At 44.3% G+C, this 27,467-nt stretch overlaps 1 protein-coding gene across 5 annotated transcripts in view; it reads right to left on the bottom strand.

Annotated features, from left to right (window-relative positions):
* The window catches only part of ZNF318 (zinc finger protein 318), a 40,642-nt gene extending 13,215 nt beyond the window's left edge, over positions 1-27,427 (bottom strand). Inside the window, exons 1-6 of one of the 5 annotated variants that reach the window (XM_039532056.1) lie at positions 27,125-27,427; positions 22,467-22,527; positions 21,964-22,126; positions 13,432-13,583; positions 4,726-5,353; positions 1,419-2,831 (exon numbers count right to left, since the gene is read on the bottom strand). In XM_039532056.1, the coding sequence (XP_039387990.1) occupies positions 1,419-2,831; positions 4,726-5,353; positions 13,432-13,583; positions 21,964-22,095 (2,325 nt within the window). In that variant the 5' untranslated portion in view covers positions 22,096-22,126; positions 22,467-22,527; positions 27,125-27,427. The other 4 variants (XM_039532055.1, XM_039532058.1, XM_039532054.1 and 1 more) reach the window with 4 other exon arrangements.
* Between the last annotated feature and the right edge of the window lie 40 nt (positions 27,428-27,467).

Here is a 27,467-nt window from a genome sequence, read left to right as displayed (position 1 = left end):
GAATATTGGTACTTTATGCCGGCAAAGAACTCCTACTGTGGATGCAGCCATACCACCAAAGCTGTGCTTTATTCCAGTACACTAAGACCCTGTCCCAACAAGCTGGTAAAAGCATAGTTTTGCCACAATAACTGCATCAACATAGGGGCTTCTGCCAGTACAGCTATGTCAGCCAGGGATCACACCTCTTTACACTATATAACTATGCTGGCAGAAGTCTATAGCATAAACACAGGAAAATATGATTGTACGGCTATTTTAAAAACATATTTCAATCCTTGATCCTATGTGAAAGGCCCACACAAACAGGCAATCTGACTATAGAAAAGATATTGTGAAATTAACTACATAAAAAATGCTGTCAAATGCACTAAGTAAATTTAAAAAGTGAAGAACAGTATTTTTTCCTATAATCTCCTCTACTTCTTAGAACCTTTGGAGTTACACCTCTACCCCGCTATAACGCGGCCCGATATAACACGGGTTCGTGTACAGTGCGGTAGCAGCGGGGCTCCGGCAGCACTTTAAAGGGTCCGGGGCTCCGGCTGCTGCGGTGAGCCCTGGGCCCTTTAAATCCTGGGCTGCAACAGCGGGGCTCCACCGGCGATTTAAAGGGCCTGGGGCTCCCCACAGCGGCTGGAGCCCAGAGCTCTTTAAATCACCACCTGAGCCCTGCCGCCCCTACCCCGATATAACGAGGTTTCAGCTACAACGTGGGAGGGATTTCTGGCTCCCCACAACCGCGTTATAGTGGGGTAGAGGTGTACTTGAAACAAATGTAGCAAAAAAAATTTTTTGAAAATGTGATGTTCAATCTGGTCCTTTAATACCTATTTAAGAATTTCTAATGGATCCAGCATGTGGTATCACTACATTTTTTATTTTATTTTTTTTAAATACAATCAGAAAAGCTTGTTTACCTTCAAAGGCTCAACAGTTCCCTATCTCACCAGAAAAGTCTTCTCTCTAACAACTATCTTTCCTGCTGATACATAAAAAACTCACCTGTTTTTAAAAAAAAAAAAAAAACCCACCTACTACTGTCAATACTCCAAGCTCCTGTAATGTTTTAAGCATAACACAGTGGTCTTTATGTATTCCTCAGCCATTTCTTAGCTGGCTGCAGATGATCAGCTTTGCATCTCCCTCCCAAACTGCTCAGCAACAGCCCAAGAGCATATGACTTGTTGCAGCTTAAGTGAATTCAGTGTAAATATTATTAAACTGCAAGCACACAGAAAAACATGCCTCTGAAGATGAAAAGCCAATTATTTCATCAGAGCATCAGCAGCAACTAGCAATCAAACCAAGAAACCTTGCTGCGTCAAAAGGGATTGAAAAACACACACAGATACAAGTTATGATTCTAAATTTGAGTGGTTTAGCCAAATATTTATAATTCCAAATAATACACTCACCTTCTGCTTTTGAGCTGCCCGATTTTTTTCATCAGAGATCTTTTCCGTGGTACTTTTGAGTGGGCGTGTGGCAAGTCGAAGGGGCATTTTGGAGTAAGTGGTAGTGGTGATGGGGATTTGCATGAGCACAGAGTCACCTCTCTTGATATTCGGGGAATCTTTGCCCATGGAAACTGTCTCAATCACCCGTAGGTTTGGGCGTGTGGGATTTGCTGGCACTCCCATTGTGAGAAGCCCATGAGCCTCTGCCAGTGTAGGGTTAGGCTGCTGGGGAGGGGCATACATGGGCCAGCCAGAGGCTGCATAAGCCATATAGTGCCCATATGCATCATAGCCATGAGGGGCCATTGTGGGAGGTGGATAGTTTTGCGGCATCTGAGCTGCAGTGAATTGTGGATAGTTTGGAATCCGGTATTGGGAAACAGAGGTAGGGGGCAAACTGGCAGGAGCAGGCGGCGCAGAAGGGATTAGAGACACAGAAGGAACAGACTGTTCTGGTGGGCAAGCAGGTATCTCCTGACCCACAGCTTTGCTCTGAGAGTATTCTGATTTCTGGAGAGAGGATGTCTCTTTGGATGGCTGGAAAGAGCCAGGAGGTGACGCAGAGCGCTGCTGGCTTGACTCTGGAGAACGAGTGTCACTCCGGCTACGGCGCAACTCCCAGGATTCCAGTCTGCGGGCATCTGAAGAGCGACGATCAGGAGAATGAGATGCCAGCTTTTTGCCATGGAGGCGTTCCTGTGTGCGGACAGCCAGTTTGCCGATTTCAGCCACCCCAATGTCAAGCCCAATGGTTTTGAGCAAGTCATGAATCTTTGCATATTCTGTGTTGGACTCTTCCAGAGAATCTAGTTTTACAGCAGGAGAAGGAGGGGGACTGACTTTCTGGTTTGTAACTTCACTCCCACAACTCACTGTGGGCTTTTGAACAGAGGACGATTCTGTTTTGGAGTCTTCATCCTCATCACCATAAAGAAATTTTTCTTCATCCTCAATGTCAGGAAAGCTGCGCCTTCTCTTTTCTTGAGCACTAGCAGAATCAGCCATCATGCCTAGAATGCGGGAGAAGCCACTGCCATCCTGACTGGCCCTCTCATGAGGGAGCAGGAAGTCAGTATGACGGTCTGCAGGCTCTGATTTTGGTTCCAACTTCTCCTTGTGACTTAAGAAGTTTCCAAACTTCTTTTCAAATGTAAAGTTGTCATTGGGAAGCCCAGGAAGTGAACTCCACTCATATACACCATCATGTAACTCCTTGTTTACCGACTCCACAGAGTCTGTGTTAAACCGTTTGAGAAAGTTCTCCACTTCAGAGGCAAAAGGAGTGCTGCTGCTGCTCTGGGACAAAGATGAATGACTTGAAAGAAGAGGGAGATCTTTGCTGGATGGAGAGCTGCTTGGAAAGCCCTCAAGCTGAAAAAGAAAAGAATGTTTATTACAGCACCCCAAAAGGGGGATAAGCATCTCAAAGTACAAATAAAAAAGACATGGTCATTTCACCTGAAGAGTTTACAATCAAAAGTTTAGAAAATACAACACATGAGAGCAACAAACCATGGAAAGGGAACAAAGGAAAGAAAGAAAGTATTATAAAACAGAACATGTAGTTACTTGGGAAGTCACAAAAATGTTTTCATGGGTGCTTAAGAGAACACACATTCTAGCATTTTATCACAAGTTCTCAGCAGCCTCACAAATTGCAGTTTTCTTCTGTGAACTTCTATGAGATAGAGAGCTATGCCACAGGTTTTAATCATGTATCTAAATAGATCAATCTCAAATACAGGTAAGACTGTGTGGATTGGGGCTATTTTCAATCACTTATATACAGGGTATGCATGTAACTCATTCTCCCTTGAATAAGGCTTCCTCTAATATATCTAGCAGAGACCCTTCACTTTCAGAGTATCCTCTACTACAAACACCACCACTACAAAACCAAAGCAGATCAATATGAGATTTTGATTGAAGTGATGTACTGAAACCTGAGGCAATGCCAAATGTCCCTTTTATCACAATAATGCTAAATGCATACCAATGAGCTTGTATTGCTAGCCTTAATTGGTGACTGAACTACGTCATCTTATTTCTCATAACAAACATGGTTGAGCCTGATCAGTACTTGAATGGGAGACCAATTAAAAATGCAAGATTTTGTAAAAAGTAATACTGACACTCAGTAGGTGGCTCTCTTCACTGAGCCATTTCTAATCTAATCTAACAATCCATGTCAAAATGTTTGATTGGAAATGACTTAGTGAAGAGTTCTAGGCATTGTAGCTGGAGGTGCCACTCAACCAATATACTGACTTGCTTTTGTTACTAAAGATACTATAGCACTTTCTGTAAAACTTTGCACTGATCCCAGTGCCCTGGCTAAATTGCAGCCAGAGCATTTCATTCTGCCTCCCTAAATTCTACTTGCGTGCAAGAGTCTTCTTAACTGCCCTAACTATTGTGTGGCACTACCATGAACTGCTGAATATCTGCAAAGTTTCACCCTCCAACCCAGATGCGGATGCACCATTTATTCCTGATTGTATACCCATTCACCCAGCTATCATAGCTTTAACATAATGCAAAATTCAACACACAAAAAAACAGGCAATGCAAAGATTCAGGTTCCGACACATTAACCTAGTCACATTAAACACATGTACCATCTTTAATTCCTCCTTTTCCTCTCTAAATATACAGGTTTAGTATATTTGTTTAAGTTATTACATGTATACTGTACCATAAAATATATAATATATGCATCTTGGCTGAGTTAATGTTACCACTACTTGGCCTTTCGCATCTCCTGACTTAACACTTATTTAATTGTGGGGACCTTGTTTAGAATTTCAGCTCATGTGTGCGTGTTTAAGGGGTAGGGGAGGGAGTATATCTTAATTCTGGACCTATGCAGGCTATGACAGTGACTCCACTAGATGGCACTAAAGCACAAGATTTCCCCACATAGCTCTCACTTCTCTGGAAAATCCTTGGTAGAGTTCCACCCTGCACATAAATGAAGATGTTTAAAAGGAGGACACAGAGGTCTGATGCCCTGAGACATAAGAAACTAGGGGAAGTGGCCACAAGTAGTCCTAAGGTACAGAGAGCAATTGCAGCTTCTGTAATTAACTGTACTGGATCAAACTCCAGGACAGGGAGGGCAACTTGCAAGAGACGCACCAATAGGACAGACTGAATTAAGGAACTTGTTCTATCAGAGAAAGGAAAAGGCAGCAAGAGATCAAATTAATACAGTGGAGTGCAAAGTGACTGTTCTGAGAAGTAGAGAAATAGTTTAGGGTCAAACCTGCATCGGGGACTCCATTTCCACCTCCACTCGTTTCTTCAGGATAGATTTTTTGGGCATAGATGGCGCTTCATCAGGTCTGTATAAGTACCGAGTCTCAGAAGACTGCAGTGTGCTAGTCAAGCCAGGGATCATGTATCCACTGCCAGACAGATCATGGTTCAAGTTTCTGCTCCGTTCTTCCTCTTCTCTTTTCCTCCTGGCACGATCAAGCTCCCGGAACTCTTCACCCAGATATGATGGGCTTTGGCTTCGGCCACGGCTCCGTCTGCGATAATTCCGTGTTCCTAATGTGAAACCATGATGATCCCCACTCATGCCATGTATCTTCTCATCCTTGTCATACCGAGGGCGCTTTGCTTCTCGCCCTCTCTCCTCTGGCCTTGGTGGATAGGAGGATTTCCTGAGTTTATCACTATCTCTGTCAGGCCCCCTTGGCAGTTCTTCACGATGACCATAGTGTGGACTGTAGTCTGACCGGTGGAGGAATACATCTCTGTTGCGGTAGTCCTCATCATGCCTCATTATATAGGGACTGGAAGATGGATCTTCATGAGAGGGATATCGTTCAAGGCCTCGAGGGCAAGGGAGGCCTCTGGTAAATATTGGACCATCAGCCATGTCATCCCTGGTAGGAGAGGCACATGGAGTTAAATCTAGGTCAGTGAGTCAGAGGAAAAGTTTTTCAATCTCTTACTCTACAGTAGCAAGACTTCATATTGTTTTCAAACGGCAGCATTGAACTCATGGCATAAGTGAAAAGCAGCACCTCAGAAGCAGGGAAGAGGTCCATCAGTATTATATACATATGGTACTTCACCCCCTCCTATGGGATCACTCTCAAATACAGAAGTCCAAACAAACACAAACAAACTGCAGGAGGACAGCCAAGATTTAATATAGGGAACTGATCAATAGAATACTTCAGATTTGTGGGGGACAAAGCCTACATACATGGTTTCTCAATTGCATTACTACTAAGTTTCAGGCCACAAAAGACTCCTCCCTCTGCTCTACTAGGTACTCTGGTTGTGTTACATAGCAATTATTCAGGATTATTTAGCTTTGCATTGCACACGTGGCCAGATCTTCAACTGGTTTAAAATCAGCTAGGCAGATTTACACTAGCAGAGGATCTGAGAGCCATGAATTCCAGCCAGTTTTTGTGCATGAGTTATCAGTGAACACATTTCTAGTGTACCAGAAAAGATGCTTTGGAACCTCTTCAAACTTCAAGAGGACACCAAAGCAGTGAAGTCTGTACATGTAAGAAAATCACTCCTTTGTTCTAGCCTCAGTTTAGATGGAAAGAGTCTATATTATGTATGATATGCTGATGGTTAGTACAACACCAAATCAGCACCTTCTTTGGTGACTGCTCCCTACTAACACTCCCCAGTGCAGGGATGCCCTCTTTAAGAATGTTTTTCCCCCAGTATGCCATTCTGGGATCAGCCTTTAACAGAGCCAAGCAGCTGCAGTCCTGAAGTGGCCATTTTGCAACCAGCAACTGCTGGATGTATCTCCATCTCTTCCATCTAGTAAGTACCTGTTAAGCTTTCCCCTGATTTCCCCATTTTCTTCTTACTGGGAAGATGGCACATTTTCACAGTACATAAAACTGATGCCTGTACTAGACTTCTTGTAAAACACTGCTAATTACAGCTTACTTTATAGATCAGTATTTGACACAGTGAAATTATGATATTTTGGCAAGAACGCTGGAAGCAAAATGAAACTGGAACAAGGGTTTGGGTAATCCAGAACTTCCTCACAAGAACTGCATGTAAGAATAGTCTTCTATAATATGGAGGGGTCAGTAGTAAACTATTTCTTCAGTGGCATTAAGGTTGTGTTCAGGTTTCAATTGTTATTTTAATCCCTTTTGAGCATGAAAACAAATACTGATGTTAGGCTAAGTTCTAGAGTACTTTTTTTATGCAAGTCTTATATGTGACCCCTTACCGAGAAATTTAGGGTTGGTGTCTAACTGCTTTGGATCCCTCTCCTATAAAAGACTTAACAGTTCAAACTTTCAGGAGAGGTAGCTCTAAAAGTCTCATGTATTGGGTAGTTTTTAAATAAAAATATTAAAAGGCAACTAACTTATTTGGGAATTTACTTACCCTGTAATTTTGCTTCTCTGAAGAATTCATCTTGTAGGATTCTCATACATTACATGCACTGAAGTCATGGGAAATTCCCCTGTCTCTCAATACTTTCGACCCTCTGAAGCACATGTAGGGTAGCTTGAGGGGTCTGCCATACTGAGCATGGTTCAACCTCAGGTACCCAAACATTCTAGCTAGTTCCTTTCAACAGCAGGAAACAAAAGTGCCCTGTAAGCCTCTAATGAAACAAAAAGAATAGGGAAAAATATCCCTCAAATAATCAACATGCCACATAAGAGATGGACAATGGATATATGATTGTCTAGAGGATGAAACCCCAAGCATATCATCTCCTATTTAAAAAACTCCAGAAATCTGAGAAAGGATTGGTGAATGCATGTGATTCTTGCCAAAAGACATCCTCAAAGAATCAGAATTGCAGTAAATATATTCCCATCTCTAAAGATATCAAACAAATAATTACCATTAAAAATCCTAAGCATTAAAATGACTGGAAATGATGACATAATGTAGTCTGCATAAGTATGCTGTTCCTTTTACAGTTTATACATTGTTAATAACAATACTGATATGTGAAAATTCGTCTTCCTCATGCCAGTAATTCAACTCTGAGCCACAAGACAATTCTCAACACACTTCATATGTCACTGATTGGATGCTTTACATAGTCAGAGACATACAAATTTAGTGATGGATATATACCGAAAAAGTTCATTAGTGCTTTCTTTGGATCAGAGTTAAGGTGGAAGTAGGAATTAACAAGGTTCTACTGTATCCTAAAGTAAAAAGCACCCAAGGTGACTACATGATCAGATGTTTCTAGCTTTGGCTTCTGGCAACACACACAAAATAAGCACCAAAAATATTTATACCACAGTAACTGAAAATAACTTGCACACACATAAAAGCTGGTACTTTCACCACTACAGGGCACAGCTGACTAACTAATCCTTCACTTTCAGGAAACACCTTTTCAGTACCACCCCCTCCTATTCCTGAGATCTGACTACACCCAGAAAAAATGCATGAAAACGTCATGGGGAGTAACTGATGCGCATTACCAAACACCTTCTGCTGATTTTTTTCTGCAATTAACTATATCACTCTCACTAGCCAAGTGGCAATCAACAATCCTTATGAACTCTGATTATAGCAGCCAACTTAAGGGGAACATTTAATGATATCTCAGAGGGGAAGGAGTTGAAATTGTGTTATGAGTATAACCAGAAAAGGCACCAAAAACACATTCTGGACAGCAAAGAAACATGGATTTAAAAGACAGTCACACGGGACAGCAAAGGATATAACACACCAGTGTACAGGGGCTGGGGACATATGAAACGATTGCTTATCCTACAGTAACTGTGGTTCTTCAAAATATGCTGTCCATATACATTCCATTGTGGGTGTGCCTGCACCCCACACACTTGGCCAGCAGTTTCCATTGGGACTGCACCTGTGCCCTGAGTGTCCGCAAGCTTCTCACCAGGAGGGCATAAAGGGTGAGACAACCCCAACCATCTCTCTGTTCCTTCACCAATAGAGAATCCAGGGATTACAGGATTCCCCAATAGTGAGGACGACGACGGCTCATGGAATATTTGTGGACAATGCATCTCAAATAGCCACAGCTACTGTAAGATAAGTAACAGTTTCTTTGTCTTTGACAGGGTCCCTCACCAAAGGTTCTTAAGCAAAGCAAGCAGTCATGGGATAAAAGGAAAGGTCTTCTCGTGGACTGGTAACTGGCTTAAAGATAGGAAACAAAGGGCAGAAATAAATGGTCAATTTTCACAGTGGAGATAGGTAAATAGCAATGCACCCTAGGGACCTGTGCTGTTCAACATATTCATACATGATCTGGAAAAAGGGGTTCACAATTAAATGGAAAAGTTTGCCAACAATACAAAATTACTCAAGATAGTTAAATTCAAAGCTGAATGTGAAAAGTTACAAAGGGATCTAAAAAAACTGGGTGACTCAGCAACCAAAATTGCAGATGAACATCAATGTTGATAAATGTGAAGTAATGCACGCTGGAAAACAATCTCAACGATACAAATAAAGTGATGGAGTCTAAATTAGATGTTACCATTCATGAAAGAGATCTTGGAGTCATTGTGAACAGTTCTCCAAGAACATCTGCTCAATGTGCAATGGTAGTCAAAAAAGCTAACAGAAAGTTAGGAACCATTAGGAAACGGATAGATAATAAGACAGAAAATATCTTAATGCCACAATATAAATCTATGGTATGCTCATACTATGAGTACGGTATGGAACTCTGGTCAACCCATCTCAAAAAAAAATATATTAGAAGTGGAAAAAGTCCAGAGAAGGGCAACAATGACTAGGGGTATGGAACAGCTTCTATAAAATCATGAATAGTGTGACAAAAGTGAATAAGTGTTATTTATCCCTTCACATACCACAAAAACTAAGGGTCATGCAATTAAATTAATAGGCAACACCTTTAAAACAAACGTAAGGAAGTACTTCTTTACACAATGCACAGTCAACCTGTGGAACTCATTACCAGGGGATGTTGTGAAGGTCAAAAGTATAACTGGTTTCAAAAAAGAATTAGGTTCCTCTATGGCTATTAGCCAAGATGGTCAGAGACACAATCCCATGCTTCTGGGACACCAGAAGCTGGGACTGGACAACAGGGGGTGGATCATTCGATAACTATCCTGTTCTGTTAATTCCCTTTGAAGTACCTGGCACCAACCACTATCAGAAGACAGGATACTAGGCTAAATGGACCATTGGTCCGACCCAGTATGGCCATTCTTATGTTTGAGTGTTTATCCATATATAGTCCACTGTTGGTGACTCACTAACAGTGACCTAGATCTGTGGTTTTCAACCAGGAGACTGGGGCCCCCTGGGGGGCCGTGAGCAGGTTTCAGGGGGTCTGACAAGCAGAAGCCTAAGCAACTGAGCTTCACAGGGGCCCCTGTGGCATGGGGCCTCAGGCAATTGCCCGGCTTGCTACCCCCTAATGATGGCCCTGGCTTTTATATGCAGAAAACAGTTGTCGTGGCACAGATGCGGAGTTTTTATAGCATGTTGGGGGGCCTCAGAAAGAAAAAGGTTGAGAACCCCTGACCTAGATTACAGTAGGTGGGTGCTAGGAGCCTACCTAAACAATGATTATAAGACAACCCTACCAAAATGGGGATCAGATCTTGATGCTTCTACCACAGAGTAATGGTGAACCCCAGGTAGCTCCCCTATGTATCTCTTGTACTGAACATTTCTCAAAGAAGCTAAAGAAGCTACCTGAGCTCTAGTGGAGTGGGCTGTAACACTCAATGGTGGATCTAAGTTGGTTACTTCATAGCACAACTTAACGATTGAAGAAATCCAGCTAGAAAGTCTCTGTATGGATATGGTCTGATCTTTTACTCTATCTCCCTAAACTACAAATAATCTGAGGGTAAGGGGATTCCCTAAATGATTTAGGGTATGTCTACTCTAGAAACTTAAGTAGACCTATATTAGGTCGACTTATAGCCACCGCAGTAATTACTGCAGTGGTGCATGTCCACACTAGCCTCCTTAGGTTGGTGGTGTGTCCTCTCACCAGGAGCGCCTCCACTGACCTAAGAGGGGCATTGTTGGGAGCTGGTCTCTCAGCTTCACTAGCAGCTCCCTGCCGGGAGCTCAGCTGCCCCACAGGCTCCTGGCGTGTTGCCCCCGTCTCTTGCCTCCCCGGGAGAAGACACCCGGGGCTTCTCACCCTCGGGGAGTGTGGTCCAACTGCCCCAGATTCTCTTTGTCCCTCTCTTCCCACCCACTCCTCTGCAGGTTAATTTCACAGCTCTGAGTTCTATTCCAATAGGAAAGTGCTCTACAAATATCTAGGGTGTAAAGTTTAGCATTCCCTTTGCTGGAATTGGCTTTGAAAAGAAAACAGGCAGATGTATTATGTGGTTGACATGGAATTTACAGAGTACCTTTGGCAAGAATTTTGGGTGAGGTCTCAAAATTACCGTCTTTATGAAAAAAAAGATGTATTTTGGTTTTGCCATAAAAGCTTGTATTTCCGCTACACTTCTGGCAGATGTTACTAATATCAAAAAGGCTGTTTTGATGGATAAATTGAACACAGAACATGTAGGCAGAATGTTCAGAAAGTGAACCTTTAAACCTATCTGTACAATGTTGAAATCCCAACAAGGGGAAAGCTTTCAGACTAGAAGATATACTTCCACAAGGTCTTTCAGGAACCTTGCTACTGTAGGATGTAAAAATATGGAATTATCCCTGAATTGGATGGTGGAAAGCTGAGATAGCTGCCAGGTGGCCCGGCCCCTCAGAGAACTCAGATAGCCCAGAGTTCTTTAAGCACGGAAGGTATTCCAGTATGGCAGGTGCTAAACGGAGTCAACTGATGCTGCTCAGCATACAGTGAATCTTTTCCACTTGGCTGTGTAAGTAAGTGTCGGAGTCCTTTCTACTATGGATAAGGATGTTTTGTACTTAAGAGATACAGATCCTTTCCACTCATGTTAACCAGCCAGCATTCAGGAAGGTGCATCTGGATGAAGAATCTATCCTCATCTTTGGGATATCACATCAGGTTCAACTGGACTGGAGGTTGAATGGAGAGATTCATCATGTCTGAGAGCCAGAGCTGCCTCAGCCATGCTGATGCTATCATGATCAACGTGTGAGTCCTGCCTGAGTTTCTCTGAGAGTTCTTGGAGTCAATTAAATATTAGAGTAAACATTAATTAAGCCCGAGGGCCAAGGGATCAGGAATGCATCAGACTCCGACTCTGCCTCTGCCCATCTCTGGAGCAGATCTTGTTGCACTTCTTGTTTTCCGTTAGTGGCAAAGAGGTCTATGGATGACCCCACTTAATGAATAGGTCTTGAATAATGGTATCTTTTACTGACTTTATTTTCTCCTAAAGCTAATTCAAGTAACTAACTGCTAAGTACCAAACTATTTACAATGCAATGTGTAGACCACACAGTAACCAAGAAATTTGGACACTACAAGTTCTGACACTGAATCGTAGCTGGGGGGAGGATATCTATGATACAGCTGGGATCACTGTGCCCTTTATGCCCTCAGCTGGGATGTGGGAGGCATGAGGACCCTCAGGGCACAGATGCAGCCCAGAGACTGCTGACCAAAAGAATCTGAACTGGAGTACATGAGGTGCATGTACGCCAATAGTGGATAGATATGGGCAAGCATTCAAATAAGAATGTAAGTTTATATTATCTCCCTTTCTCCTACTCTTCTGAGTCTGGTTTAGCTGTTGCTTTTCATACTTTTTTAGCCCCATGTTCCTCATTACTTTTTTTACCATTTCAAATGAGTAACAAAGCTTTATCAGGGAGTCAAAGTGAAAGCTGTTAATTTGTCTGAGGGAGGTAACGGTCCCTCCCAGCAGGGCATTTTCACTTTTACATTAAAATAAACTAGGCCACTTCTAACCTTACAGCATGACCACAAAACATGATATATATACACCTACTGGAGAAAAGGAAGCAGTGGGGAATCCCCAACAGACAAATAAAGACAAGCCTTAAAGTTGTGGGCTATGCTCATAATTCTCTTTTGTATCATTTTCCTCCACCTCCAGTACATGCTGCTATCCCCTGTGTATGTGCACCAGTTTGGGCTGGAAAACTAGTACCCTGCAAAGGGGATTTACAGATGAAACACTGATTACAAGAACATTGAGCAGAAGGCTTAAAAGTGGTAGTATTACCAACTAAACCCTAATTTGATTTACTGCAGCTGCTGGAAGTTAACCTTAAAGAGCTGATATGCTTCTAGAGATAGGAAACATAATGAAATAATTCTGCTCAGTTCCCCTCCTTTGGGCTACTACTGTTGGGGTATCTGCATGAAAACAGTATGTTTCAGTGCCTCCTCTGGACCTGCTGCTTAACCCCTCACCTGAAGACACAACTGGCTGCAGTGATGATGATTATGAGGGACACAGACTCTATATAAAGTCTTTTCCCATCTCTGACTACTGTGTTCCTATGTCAAAGCGGATAACAATTTCAGTGGGGAAAAGAGGATTCAAGCTTTGAATATTAGTTCTTTATTTCCACTAACCAGTTTCACTTGCTTTTCTGTAATAGACACTTTTTATAGATGTCTATCTACATTTATACCATGATCCTCACAGTAGTATCTGTCACACCCAGGAAACCTCTTAACTAAGTGTACTTGTCTCCAAGTCCCATCAGTGGGACTTTTGGAATCCTAGCACTTCACTGAATTTTTGTCCTGTGTGAGACACTCTCCTTCTCAATGTCCTAGCAACAAAACATGGCCTCTTGCCCAATTCCTAAAGGCTGCTTTTACATCTTGATGCCCACGCCATACAGCTTCCAGTCACTGCAACAGCTTTTCCCCAGATAGAACACCCACTTTACTCTAGGGCTGTTATATGGGCCTTTCTATGGCTCAAGCAAGTAGAGCATTCAACAAAAATTGCTTAAAGAACCTGGGGAGCTAAGCCTTAGAAGTCTTGGTTTAAACTAGAGCCAAACCACTGTCTCACTCTATGGGATCCCAGTCTGCAGAGAACCATACCTGTCCATGTCACTGAGGTTATCAACTGGTGAGCCCAGTCGATCAGGCAGCCTCCTTCGCTCTGGTGTGTCAATGCAATACCGGTCATTACCAACAGTGATCCGCAAACTCTGCTCCAGTGAAGACTCGGAACGGAGGCTCGGAGAACGTCTCTGCAATTGAAGAGAGAATGAAAGCCCAGCACAGGACTGTCCCCGTAACCACAAGACAGGCAGCTAAGTCTGTCCACCTCATCATATTAGACTTGGGGGCGGGGATCGTAAGAAATAAATTAATCATACCTCTTCTCCATTTATATAAAATTGCTATGCAACTTAAAAAAAAAAGAAAGGGACTGAGTGTAGTTCCTTCTCATCCGACATGCAACTAACAAGCACTCTGTATTTACACTAGCTCCACAGGAACTTTTAAAATTGAAAATACCTTTAAAGAACTGCACTTCTGGAGGTAGAACAACAGAGAGGAAGAAGAGGAAAAAGAAGTTGTTCAAGAAATCCCAAAGTTGCTGTTGTGCTCCCCTCTTTGTTGGGGACAGCCAACTGCATGAATTGTGTACCCAGCAGTGCCAAGGAATTTTTGTGCACCTATAGCCAATATACTTACTGGGCAGGTCCTCTTGGCATAACGAGAGCCTGGGTCAATGACAGTGACAAAGCCCATTACCAAAACTAGAAAGTGTTCCAAAAAGGGCTCTGCTATTTGACTCAGTAGTAAATGAATGAGCTACATCAGTATTTCTCAACCAGGGGTACGCATTCCCCTGGAGGTACATCAGCTCATCTAGATATTTGCCTAGCTTTACAGCAGACTACATAAAAAGCACTAGTGAAGTCAGTACAAACTTAAAATTTCATACAGAAAATGACCTGTTTACACTGTTCTATATACTATATCAGTGTTTCTCAACCTAGGAGTGGGAACCCCCCGGGGAGGGGTGTGTCACAGGATGGGTTTACGGAGTCACAAGTGCTGGGCCGGCATTAGTGGGAAGCAAGCAGGGGCCCCGCAAAGCTAAGAGACATGCTGAAGCCCAAGCCCCACTGTCCACGGCTCAAACTGAAGCCCGAGCTCTGCTGCCCGGGGCTGAAATCAGACACAAACGCTGTACCCGTTCTGTATCGTTTTGTAAGAAACAATACTATTTCCATCTCCACAACAAGCCACCTATTATTTTGATGGAGCCTTGAAGACCACATTCCAAACAAAGCCCTGGATTGCAATCACTATTCTATCTGAAGAGCGGGCAGGAAGATCTTCCAAAGCCCATCAACAAATTGAATGGCTGAAGGATTGCTATTGAAGGGCACAACCACCTTCCTATCCCCATGGCTGAGCAGCTCCTGCAGTAAGGTTTCTCAGCAGAAATTTCCACATGTTGCTAGTGCAGCTCTATCAGAGCAGTACCAATGTGAACCTTAGTGAAAACAAAGCTTCTTTATCTACTGGCATTTTCAACACCTTCCTTGTTGTCTAACCCTACTTAGAGCAGGTATAAACACGACAGTGTTAAAAGTGCCAATGGCCACACCTGCCCCGTGTACATTAGCATTCCCCACATTGTTACCACTAGGACAGTTGTGCTAGAGTTAAAAAAAAAAAAAAAATCAAAATCTCAGTGTATTTAAGTAGACACGGTCTGAGTGAGCTATCTTTGTAGACTTCCCCCTAGAATACTAAATACCCAATAACTTAATTAACACAGAGTTAAGGCTGCCCAGTGAGGCATTCCAGAAGATGGAGAGTGATGACTAAACTTAAACATCAGAAAATCAGGACATATGCCATCTGCACAACACTACCTTAACTCTGACCCTGAGAGCTGGCAACACCCACTGGGAATTGAACCATTCAAGGGAGATGCCATAATAAGCAGATACGAGGAAGTTCTAAGAGAATATGCCACTGTTTCCGTTATGTAGCACACATTTGAATTCCAGCATTTATGCATGCACTCCAACTGCCTTCACTGCATTATGTGTAGTTGTACTGAATGATGGAGAGATTTGTTGGAGCAGTGTAGCAGAGCTGTTACTGTGATACAATGAGAGGTGGCTGTATACTTGGAAGGATGAAACACACCTGATTTCAGCAATGAGTTTTGTAGGGTGTCAGTAAACATGTACAAGGGCATCTTCTACGCATGGGGATTCTCAATGGTCTGGTAGCATAGATGATAGTGGTCTCCAGGGCTTAACGAGGGGTAAGCGAAGGCAATGTCTGAGGAATCCTCAGGGCAAGGTTGATGGGGGACAACATTTAGCAAGCGGGGGGGGAGGGGGGCGGTGTATGGAATAGACTTAGCCCTGGTCTACATGCGGGGGGGGGGGGGGAGATCGAGCCGAGATACGCAACTTCAGCTACAAGAATAGCGTAGCTGAAGTCGACGTATCTTAGATCGACTTCCCTCGCATCCTCACAGCATGGGGTCGACTGCAGCCGCTCCCCCATTGACTCCGCTTCCGCCTCTTGGCAGTGGCAGAGTTCTGGAGTCAACGGCAGAGCAATCGGGGACCGATTCATCGCATCTACACTGGACATGATAAATCAATCCCCGATAGATCGATCACTACCCATCCTGTCTTCCTCAGCCTTTAGGCTCACAGAGGGGAGAGGGGCTCAGATCCACCCCCCAAGGGGAAGGCCCCCAGATCGCAGCTCACATGAGGGCGGGAGAGGGGTTTACCCCCCAAAGGGGAAGGGCCCCCGATCTTGGCTTACACATGGGGGGGGATAAGGGAGGAGACAGGAAGAATGGCTCAAACTGCTCCATTATCCTAATCCCCCAATTCCACTTGCCACTCATCCCAATGCTCCCCTCTCAGCCTCCCCAACCCCTCTCCCTTCGCCATTTATCCCCCTCCCCATAACCCAGCCTCTCCTCATTGCAGCCACAAGCCCCTCTCACCCATCCTCACATCTCCCTCCTAACACCTCCTCTCAATCTCTACATTCCCGCACTGCTCCAACAACCTCCCCACATTCCCCCTCAATGCTATAATCCCCCCTTATTTCCTTGGTCTGCACCAACAAGTTATAAGGATCTGAAAACTTTATGAGCAGCTCATGTTAGGGGGGCTCTGTATTAGGAAAAAGCCTTGACCAAATGACCCAGTGACTTGCGTTCCTCTGATCACACTCAAAGTTCCATTGTTCAGGAAGCATGATCACATTATCCTGTCTTTCATCTTTTCTCTGTTTGAACAATGCTAATTTTCTTGAGAACACTCCTAAATTTAAATGAGAGCATGCATGTGAATTTTAGAGCACTTTGAAAAAATATCACTCTTAAACCAGAAGTTTTGGTCTCACGCAAAACTTCCAAAATGATCCTCTGCAGAATGCAGGCAGAGAGCAAGGAATGTGCACAATTCTATGAAAACTATCAAGCGTAGGGCTCAAACTCAGTGCACAGGTGTAGCTCTGGGTCAGTAACCACAGCATATTGTCTTAAGCCACTCAGTTACTGTGGCAATAGCTTGCCTAGAAATCCTCTTACTTCAACAGAACCCTAGTCTAGCTGCAAATGCACATTTCAATTCCTTTGGTTTTGCAGTTTGCCAATCTCTAGATCCAAAAATCTAAGGTCAATACCTTTTTTCAGTATTGTTTCTCCAAAAGGGCAGTGGGCGCTATGAGCAAAATGCTGAGCAACTAAGATCAGTTGGGAGAAGGCTATACCTCATGAACCCCTTAATGACCCCCAAATTGGAGCATTAACACTACCCAGCACCCTCATGCCACATAGCAAGTGTAAAGACAAACTGAGTAAGCATGTGGATTTTAAAGCACTCAGAACAACAAAAGCAATTATTAACTTTACTAGCAGAGCTGGTGCTAGGCTACAATCATTTGGGAATCTCTTCTGCAAGTATATTATTAACTAAGTGCTTGTCTACACAAGAAAATCTGGAGTAAGGTAGGGTATGAATTTAAAATGGATTAAGTATTCTTGATTAACTACATGTGTGGATGCTCTTATTTTGGAATAACAGTGCTTTTTTCCAAGTTATCTTAATCCACTGGACTGCTGTCCAATCCAGTGGATAAAGTTAATATGGAAAAAGGCACTTATTCCCAAATAAGGGCATCCACACATGGAGTTAATCAGGAATAGCTATTCTAGAATAATTCTCCATGTTGAGAAACTCTCAGACAGTTCAAGGCAAAACCTCTTTCTTACTACAACGAATATTCACAGATAATCTAGTATTTACTATATAGAATACTCCTTATAGAGTCACAGTACCAAACAGTAAAGATAGTCACATCTGAAATAGAATTTTAAAAACAGGGTTTTACATGCACAAATCTGAATATTTTGCTTAGGCTGAAATGAGAAGTTTTAAAAACATATTAAACAACTGTCAGAGAATGAATCTGATGAATCTGTAACTGGCTCTCTATATCAACATGAAGAATTTAAACTTAATGTTTATTAGACATTTGATTTAGAAAGGTCTCTGCATTCTGCACATATAAATTATCTATAAGCACAAGATTCTGTTAAATGGTCAAACTAATCCCATTAGTAAAATATTCTATTTTACCCATAGAAGGCTTTGCTTAGCTAAAGGATCAGTTGATCTTTGATTCTTAGCTGAAATGGCTAATGTTTCTGGCCTGCTATAACTCTGAAGAGGAATAAAAGCCTGAAGGGACTAAATCAAAGGGGCATTACTTGGGATAGGGATAAATGATGAAAGCAGAAATCATTAGACATTAGAAATGAAAGACCCCTAGTAAAAAACACAAACTGCTTTTCATTTGTAGCTCTCAAAAGTAGGTAAGATTGATTATCCTTACTCTACATACAGATGGAGTACCTGAGGCTCAAGGAAATTACATGATTTGCCAATGGTAACACTATGGGTCAGTGGCAGAATCTGAAACAAGAGCCAGTTCTCTACACCCATTCCAGTGTCCCAACTCACTGACTAGACCATCCTGTCCACTTCTCTAAAAACACAGGATTGATCCCCATGGTATATTTTCTTACACTCCATCAGTCAGGAAAAATATTGTTCTGTGGAAAGAGGTATCAGATTCTGAACGGATTATTTCATGGAAGAATCAGAAAGACTTCAGGGGAGCAGAACAATCAGTATTGCTGAGGGGAAATCAAACGGGATCATTTGGGAGAAATCAGATGAGGGACACGGGGCATTCCGGAGTAGTTTCTTGGCTGCGGCTGTCTCTGCACGGTGGGACAGGTAAGAAACATACAGGACGGGGTGTCCTTGCGCCAGTAGGAGGGAAGGGTGCAGTGGTGTGATGGCCAAGGAGCGGGGACAAATACATAGCGTGAGGCAGGCAGAGCTAGGACAGCACAGACTGTCCGATCCGCAGGGCAATCGCCCAGCCTGGGGAGGGGTCGGAGCGGGTAATTACCCGGGGCCTGGCCGAGGGTGTCCTGGGGGCTAATTACCCGGCTACTGCTGCTGTCTCCATGCTCGCCCCCGCGTCGGCCCCGGCTCCTCCCGGGCCCCGCTCCCCCGGGCGGGGAGGGCAGCCTCTTGCTGCGGTGCGGGGACGGGGAGCGGCGAGAGGCTGCGCGGTGGCCGGACGGGGAGCGGTGGCGGCGGGACGGGGGAGGCGGCGAAGCTGAGGAGGGGGGGCGGCCGCGGCCTGGGCCCGGCCCGGACCCCGAGGTACCCGAGCGGGAGCTGCGGGACCCCGACGAGCTGCTCTCCTTGGAGCGGTGGGAGGAGGGCGGCGGGCCGGAGCGGCCGCTGCTCGAGCGGTACATGGCGGCGGCGGTGCAGGTGGCCGGGCGGGGGGCCTCGCAGTTCAGTTTCCCGGCGCTGTCCTCCTCCTCGGCCCGCCTGGGCCCCTTGCGTGCGCGTTCCCGACACCACCGCCGTCACGCGGAGAGAGGGGGCGCGCTCAGACGCCCGAACAAAATGGCGCCGGCAGAGCCCCGGTCACATGACCTCATGCAGGCGGGAGCCGCCGGAGCGTCTCCCCGCTCCGGGAGTGACCCCAGCTTGTAGCGCCTCCGCCGGGAATGGCGGCATCCTGCCCTGCAGCGCCCCCTGCAGGCCTGCGCGCGGGAGCTGCAATCCCACGTGCGCGGCAGCGGCTGCCAGCCGGCCGGGACAGGGGGCTCGGGGGCAGCGGGCCGGTTGGAGTGAAATCGGGACAGAGCGGGGCGAGGGCTGGAGCTGCCCCTCCTCGAACAGCGCCCGGCCGGGGAGCTCCCGTGCAGAGAGGCGACCGCTGGCTTCCCTAACAACGACCAGTCGAGAGGAGGCGGCTGGCTCCGTCTCCCCCTCGTGCTACAGGAACAGAGGCACGTGCCAAGAACCGGGGAGGACCGCAAATGTAGACGTGCTGGAAGCAAATATGTTGACATGTAATTAACCCGTGGAATGCCGGGCCCATTAGCTTTGAGGCCAAGAGATTAACGGGATTCAAACAAAGCTAGTTGGGGATTGGGAATGCTTCCCGGCCGCTACCTTAGAGAGAGTTTTGTAAATCTTTGGAAAGCATATCAAGTCTCCTGTCTCAAAGTGTAAGCCAATCACTATACAGCCGAGTCAGGAAGAAACTCCCTTTATGAGGAGATTATTCCATACGTGTCCAGGCTTTTTTGCAGCTTCTTTGGAAGCATGTGGTAAAAACTGGTCACTCTCAGAGACAGGACATTGGACTGAGGGACTGCTGTCGTGATCTAGTGTGACAAATAATATTTTCCTGTGTCAAAGCAGACAAGTTAATGTTGCAGTGGAAATCCCCACTTTCTAAATCCATGCCCTTCTTTGTTGATTAGGAGTTCAGATAGGTTTAGTCTTTGGTTATTAACAGGTTGGGCTCTGAGGGATGGTATTTGTAGAGCCCTGTGTGGATACAAAATTTGTATTCACATCTGCTCTGCAGACATGATCTGCAGATTTGCAGGGTTGTAGGTATTTACAAGCTCAGCTCAAATTTTGCCCACTTCTGGGATTGCATGCCCCAGAGCACACTTGAATCAGACAACAGTAGCTGTAGAAAGGTTTTCAGGCTTATTGGTCCCCTAGCACCTTAACAAGGCACATGTGCAGAGGGGGTAAACTGAGTCTTAATATAGCACACTACATCCAACTTGCCACACCTTTAAACTGTTTCTGAATGAGTGCACTGCTATACTAATTCAGGAAGTACGCTTAAATGTATAAACCATCAAAGCATGCCCAACACACAGCAGCCTGAATAATCATGTGAATTTATTTCTGTTACCCTTCTCCACCCTAGCCACTTCTCTCTCAAAGTTTATTACCATTCACTTGTGACTTTTCTTTGATTAAATTGCATGTATTTGTACAGTGCCCAACATAACAGGACTCTGATCCTAACTGAAATTAAGTATACAACACAATAGAACTAATTAATAAGGAAAATGACCAGGTAAATCATTTCTAACTAATTATTTCTGTAGAGCTCAGAATCTTTCAAACTCAGCAATGCACTGAGTACTGCTCTGCGACAATACTATGAAACCGCTACAGCACTTAACATATGCAACCAGGACAATGTAACAGGTACAAATATACTTTATTTATTAATTTTAATGAAAAACATTTTCATGTCTGAAAATCAAGGAAAGATGTGAGCCACAAACTTCAAAAACAGACTCCAGTGATGGAGAAAAATTTCTTTTTGGTTTCCAGCTTCCTTGAATATTTGTTCCATCCCCTTGCTTTCCTCAGACCATCCCCGAATCTTTGGTTTAAAAAAGACAAATTTGTTTCTTTTTTCCTGTAGTCATTTTACCCTTAAGATAGTCACATTAAAGCAACCAATATAAAAAACCTAGGAAAGCCTTCTCTCTCAGGCTTTTAAATAACGTTCATTACTGTGGCTTATAAATGCTGCACAGAAACAGAGAACACCAAAATGTTTTCTCTCTCTGTTCCTCTAGACAGAAGAGCGAGTCCTGGTGATTTCCTATTTTGTAGTAAGTGACACCTGGAAGCAGAAGCTATCCAGGTGCCATTGCTATTATGTTTTTGTTTAGTGTGTATACAATGCCTTGCATAATAGTGACCTGATCCATGGGCTCCTCAACATAATGATAATAAAAATAATAAATATGTTAAAAAAATACAAATGAAAAATAAGAATAAAGATAAAAACTTCTTTCTTTGTTCAGATGACAGAACTGCTCAAAGGCAAATAAAAATGATGCAGATACTAGAGATTACATGGGTCTGAAACAATCTAGAGTAAAAAAAAAATCATCTTAAAGAAGCATTACAATCTAATGTTATAGTGTCCTATTATCCTACTGGGCAGCTCTTTACATTTTCAGTTAAGAAACTCATTCTGTACTGCACTATATTTCCATCTCTAGAACACACACAACTGACCCTTTTTCCAAAGGAGCTGAACATCCTTTAACTTCAATGGGATTTGTGGGTGCTCAGCAGTTCTAAAAATAAGGCCATCAGGGTTCAGTCCTTTTGGGTGCAGAGCAAAATGTGGATGTTCAGCACTTCACAGGATAAGGCCCTAATTTGTCATATGACTGAAATATTCAACCAAGTTCCTTACCTGCTTTGCAGAGGTTTTTGAACAAGTCCCATCATTGATGCTCCAGGCTTTCACAGGACAAAAGGGCTGCCACTCAGTCTTCTGTACTAATAGTTGGGACTTGAAACTGTCCTTTGGAACCCTGAGGCTCATTTTGGGCTGAGGAACTTCCAACTAGCTGATGCTTGAAGAAAGAGATTTTAACCAATCAGATGTAGATGGAAGTGTTTGGAAATAAGGGGTCTTTTCACTCTTATTTCTCCCAGACCGTAGCCAGATGCCCAGGGCCTGATACAAGAAGCCTCGAACGAAGAAACAGAAGGGAGAAAGTGGCAGAAGAAAGCACTTTTAGGAAAGAGGAGGGGAGAGAGTAACATGAAAGGGAATTAGCTAGCAGAAATTAGAGAGAATTTAAAAAGTAAATAAGAACAGGCATCAGGAATAGGGTTTGGCTGAGAAGCTGTTAAGTGACAAGCATAAAGACTAGGAAACATGTAAAATCTTTATTTTTAAATTTGTTTTACCTTCATAAGTCTGAGAAAATACAAGAGTCCAGCACACAGCAGGCCCCAGTATCTCTAATCCCTGGAATATTAATAAGAGCAAATGTGATTTCTTTTCTTTCTTCCTAGGCAGAGTTGAATGTTTGCAGCTGTGTGTGCATTCACCCATATGAGGTGTGTTTGAGGTTATCCCGTCTCCAAAATTTGGCATTATTTTTTTCCATGGAGAGCAGAGAGAAATGTATATTCTGTATCTTCAGATCCAGAAGTAAACAGGTCAAGAAAATATTCCAGACTGAGACAGCGAGGGAATGTTCAAACCTCCCCCAATTGTGACATCACAGAATTCTAGGACAGTTCAACTGATAGTAAAGCCTCAGCTGGGAGAACAAAACTGCAGCCAAATAGTTATTGTAAGAGTATTTGTGGATGATGGTGAAAATGCTGATATTTCTGGGTTTGAGCCTTATCTGGGTCTGCCTCCTCCTGTTCGAATTCAATACCTATCTGTCACCTCCCAGTGCACAAGCCCTGCTGTGGGCACTCTGTAATCAGTCCAAAAATAAATTCTCAACAAAAATAGGAGAAGTGTCATCATTTGGGACATTTTAATCTTGATTGGTCAAAGCCCTGGAGAATAGACGGTTGGGAACAATCTTGCGTTAAGCCCTGTGGGGGAGAAACTAGTCCTAATTTTTTCTCCATTTCTAGTATTAGGATTCTATGATAAATGTAGGGTGTGTTATTTATAAATGGTGTGCATGTTTTTTTATAGGTGAATATGGCATAAGCCCCTGCTCCAAGTTGCTCAGAGCCTAAATCAGACAGAAACATAACAGAAAATGAAAGCAAGCCATGATAATATTACCAGCAGATGGAAAAAAAGCATTATTTAGTAATGAGACCCTGCTCCCATTTAAGTCAATGTGAGTTTTGCCATTGACTTCAGAGGGTACAGACTTGGGACACCAATACATTCAGATCAGTTATGTTGGACTCTGGTGTTTTTTTGGTTCTTTTCCTGGTTTGCTTTGTTAGTTTATATATATATATATATATATCATGTGAGTGGGTAGACAACACTGGCTGGAATAAAGAAGGATCAGTGGTCCCTGAAAACTGCTTCTTATTCACTCCTGAGGAAGCAGGTCCAAAAGGAGAGATCAGGAGAGAAGAGTAGGCAGAATGAAGGGCATTACAGGGGCAGTAGAAGGAGACAAGAGATGCTATAAGGTCTGTTTGAAAAAATCTGGGGAGAGTAGTTTGAGGAATATAAAGGCATGCTTTGTTCTGGATATCTAAGACCTTCTCTTGTTGCCTTATAAAGCTATGAGAAGCTTCTGCATTTGAACTTAAGTAAGATTTCAGCACAATGAAGAGCTCTAATGTTTTATTCATGGGAAGATCCAAGCTCAGATGTTTCATATTTGTATGCTTGAGATACCTTTTGTATCACAACATTTCCTCAGTTGTACCTACCTTGATGATAGAGCACATAAATCAACAGCAGAAATCCCATCATGTCTTCTACATGGAAGCTGGCTTACTTATTAAAGTTAAGATAATCTTTCTTCATAGCCTTGTAAACAGTATGGTAGAGGCAAGAAAGAACCCACCAAACACACACACACTGTGTAGAGAATCAATGGCTGGCAATACATGGATGATACAGGTACCTTCTGACTCCTACATGCAGGTAAGTTTTACATTTAGGACTGGGAGGAGCCAGGATACATGGGCAGAAGAATGGGACAAGCATATAGATATACCAATAATTGCTTTATGCAATCAGGCGGACCAGAATGGAATAGCAAATAAACCTTTTTCTTGCCCCTTAGTAATAATACTTAACATTGATAGAGGGCTAGTGAGTGCAATAGAGGCTCACAGTCATGGCCTACACAGAGCCAGTTCTTTCCCTTTGTCCCTATTTACAGTACAGTATTCATGCCCTTTGGGTCTCTCTGTCTGAGGAAGGGCAGGACCCAGTTCACTCAATCTACCAGTAACTCCAGCTGAAAGCCAGTGTTCTGATATGAAGAGAATAACACAAGACGCCAATGGTGGGTAAGAGGTACTACCTCTTCTGGAGAAGGGGACAGCAGGAGTACCTAATGGAAACTTAATAGAGAAACCTTGATCCTATACACATTTTCTTCTCATCTTGCACAGCATGGCAAAAACAAGATAAGAGAGGAACAAAGTGCAAAGTGAAAGGACTCCAAATACCAAACGGGCTCAAGTAGGAGTCTTGGCAGTGAGCACAGACTATCTGGGGGCACTCAGTAGCCATCCTGGGGCTTCAGTCATTCCCCATCCCCCTAAAGCCTGCAAAAGACCTTTGGTGAGTGCCAGCTGCTTCGACTCTCCTTTCTCTCCCCCTCTCTCTTTCAAGGAGTCTAAGATAAGGTGCTTTGGCCTCACAGCTTTTACTTCTGCCTCTTCTATCTCACACTCCCTCAGCCTGATTGTTTTGTTTTCCCAGACAGGAATGCTGCTGGCATTTTGTTTCCCCAGTACCCCACTGATAACATTGAGACTTATTCTCACAAGCACAGAGGACTCTTCACTGTGTGTGTCTGTACTGGCTGGGAGTTGAAAAGACACTTGCTATCTACAAGGAGCTGCTTGCATCTGATGATAGAATTACCACTTTGAACAGAATTGGAAGGGGTAGCCTGTCTGGCCCTGAAGTTAACTCTGGCAGAGTCAGGGGTCAGAGAGACCTTGGTAAAGGGGTGTGCTCGTGACTTCAGTTCTGCAAACCACAGTTCCCTTCTTCTCCACCAGCCAGAGTTCTCATACTGTGGGGGTGACCTTGTATTTCATGATGTTGGTTGCCTCACATTATACATGCTTTAGTCAAATACAAGTGATACAAGCACCTCCTGCAGGGCTGAAAGCCTGAGCCCTGTTTTTCCCCATGGTGCAGAAGCCCCAAGCCCTGGGGCACCTCCCGCAGGGCTGAAGCCTTGAGCCCCAATGCATCCCACACAGTGGAAGCCCCAAGCCCCAGTGCATCCCGCAGGGAAGAAGCCCCAAGCCCCAGTGCCCCCCTAAGCAGGGCTAAAGCCCCAAGAACCCCACCCTACAGCTAAAATCCAGAGCCCCGAATGGGGGGAGGGGTATGGGGGGCTCCAGGAAATAATTTCTGAGAATTTAGGCCCTGGGCTCAATATAGTGGTGATTGATATAAATTATCTGGCCTAGTTAGATTAGATTATCCTCATGGTCTCTTCTGGCCTTAAAATCTACAAATCTGACAACAGGTGACTGTGTATGAACATGACCCTGTAGAGCCAGATGTTGAGAACCAAGATGAGGGGAGCAGGAGGGATGTCTGGGAAACCTGTGAGGGAACTAATGGGATTTGGGAAAAAATATTGTTCTTCCTGGACACTGGTCTGATTTCTAGGTGTTTTTTTCTAGGGGGTGGGAGGGGAAGGAAGGCTGCATAGTATTTGTACATGTACTTAGTGTACTAGTTAGGCACATATTTAAAGAATTCAGATTCATTAAGCTGCCCATATTTTACTCTTTCCTCATAACTCGGCCCACAATGTGTTTTGTTGCATTTCTCTGATCTCCCTCCAATTTGTCTTTTTTCTGGTAATGAGGTACCCAAAATGGCACACAATATTCCAGAAGCAGTTGCAATGGAGCTAATTAGAGCAAGATTGTGAACTCTCTATTCCAGGATACCACACTCTGCATGCAGCCCAAAACTGCTTAGTTGCTATGTCACTTTGCAAGGCCCTGCCTAATTTGTTGTTCAGTCACCCATACATCTCTTTCAGCCATTCCTACTTTCCAGGTTTCTCATTCCCATGTGTTACCCTTCCCCGATGTACTAGCTACATGTTTTAAAACTCAATTTATTTAAGTATTTTCTACCTCTCTTTTATCTCTGTTCCCCCTGCTGTGTTATATTTCTCTAACCTAGTGTTTGCAACTCCTTCCATTCTACTGTCATCTGCAAACTGTATATTCCTTGGGGTTATTGTTTTGTGCGTCAAGAGTCCCAAATTCTATTACTCTCTATTTTGTATTGTTCATTATTTGCCTTATTGATTTGACTGTCTCTGTAGTGTCTCTCCATCAACTTTATGGTAGCAGGCATAGATTTACTTAACTGATGAATAACATACACAATTACTTTGCAATGCTGGAGGTTTATCTTCTGAATGGCACCCTTGGCTATGGTACCCATTGGGAAATCAGATCCCTGTGGGTGGACCCTTACACCTGCACAAAGACCAGCTGAACTCCAGAGGTCTCTGCACCAGCATAGGGATCTGCTTGACCCATCTCACTGCAGGGCTGGGGCCGAGGTTCGTCCTGGTCTCAAAAAGGACTAATTCGAAAATGACCATTAACCCTCTCCCCTCCTGCCCATAACAATTTAGACCTTTTCTCTTCTATCATTTACTTAAACAGGAGCTGACAAAAAACATGGGGTTTAAAAGGTCACCCACATGCAACCAGGAGAGACAAGCCCCGCTGTACGATCAGTGATCGGCACCTGCCCACCCTCGGAGACGGGGGAGGGAAGGGGGGTGTCTGACATTCCCCTGTGCAGGGCCCATGGACGGGCGCTTTCCCCTCCTGCCCGCTCCGCCGCGGGGCTGCCGCTCGCTCAGCCCAGAGGCCCCCGGGCCGGCCCCGTCACAACATCTCACTTGGGAGCCTTCAGGCCGTTTCCTGGCGGAGCCACCGCCCAGCCCGGGTAGGCGCGCTCCGGGCCGAGTAAAGCAGGGCTGGCACCAGAGCGGCTTGGGATTGACGCTGACGCTGAGCCCAGGCCCGGGTTTGTCCTTCTTGGCTCGCCGTCGCCAGGCCGGCTCGGCAGCAGTGCGGCCTCCCGGCGGCAGGGAGCGCGGCCACGAGGAAATGGGTGCGGGCTCGTCCTCGCGAGCCCAGTGAAGGAGCGGAGACGAGGACGCGCTCAGGTACCGCGGGGGCAGGGGTCAAAGGCCGCCCGCTCAGGGGGAGGCAGCCAATGACATCACCCGAGGCCCTGGC

Source organism: Mauremys reevesii, linkage group 3, assembly GCF_016161935.1.
Source record: "Mauremys reevesii isolate NIE-2019 linkage group 3, ASM1616193v1, whole genome shotgun sequence".
Classification (NCBI taxonomy): domain Eukaryota; kingdom Metazoa; phylum Chordata; order Testudines; family Geoemydidae; genus Mauremys; species Mauremys reevesii.
This window is presented reverse-complemented; position numbering and strand designations above follow the sequence as displayed.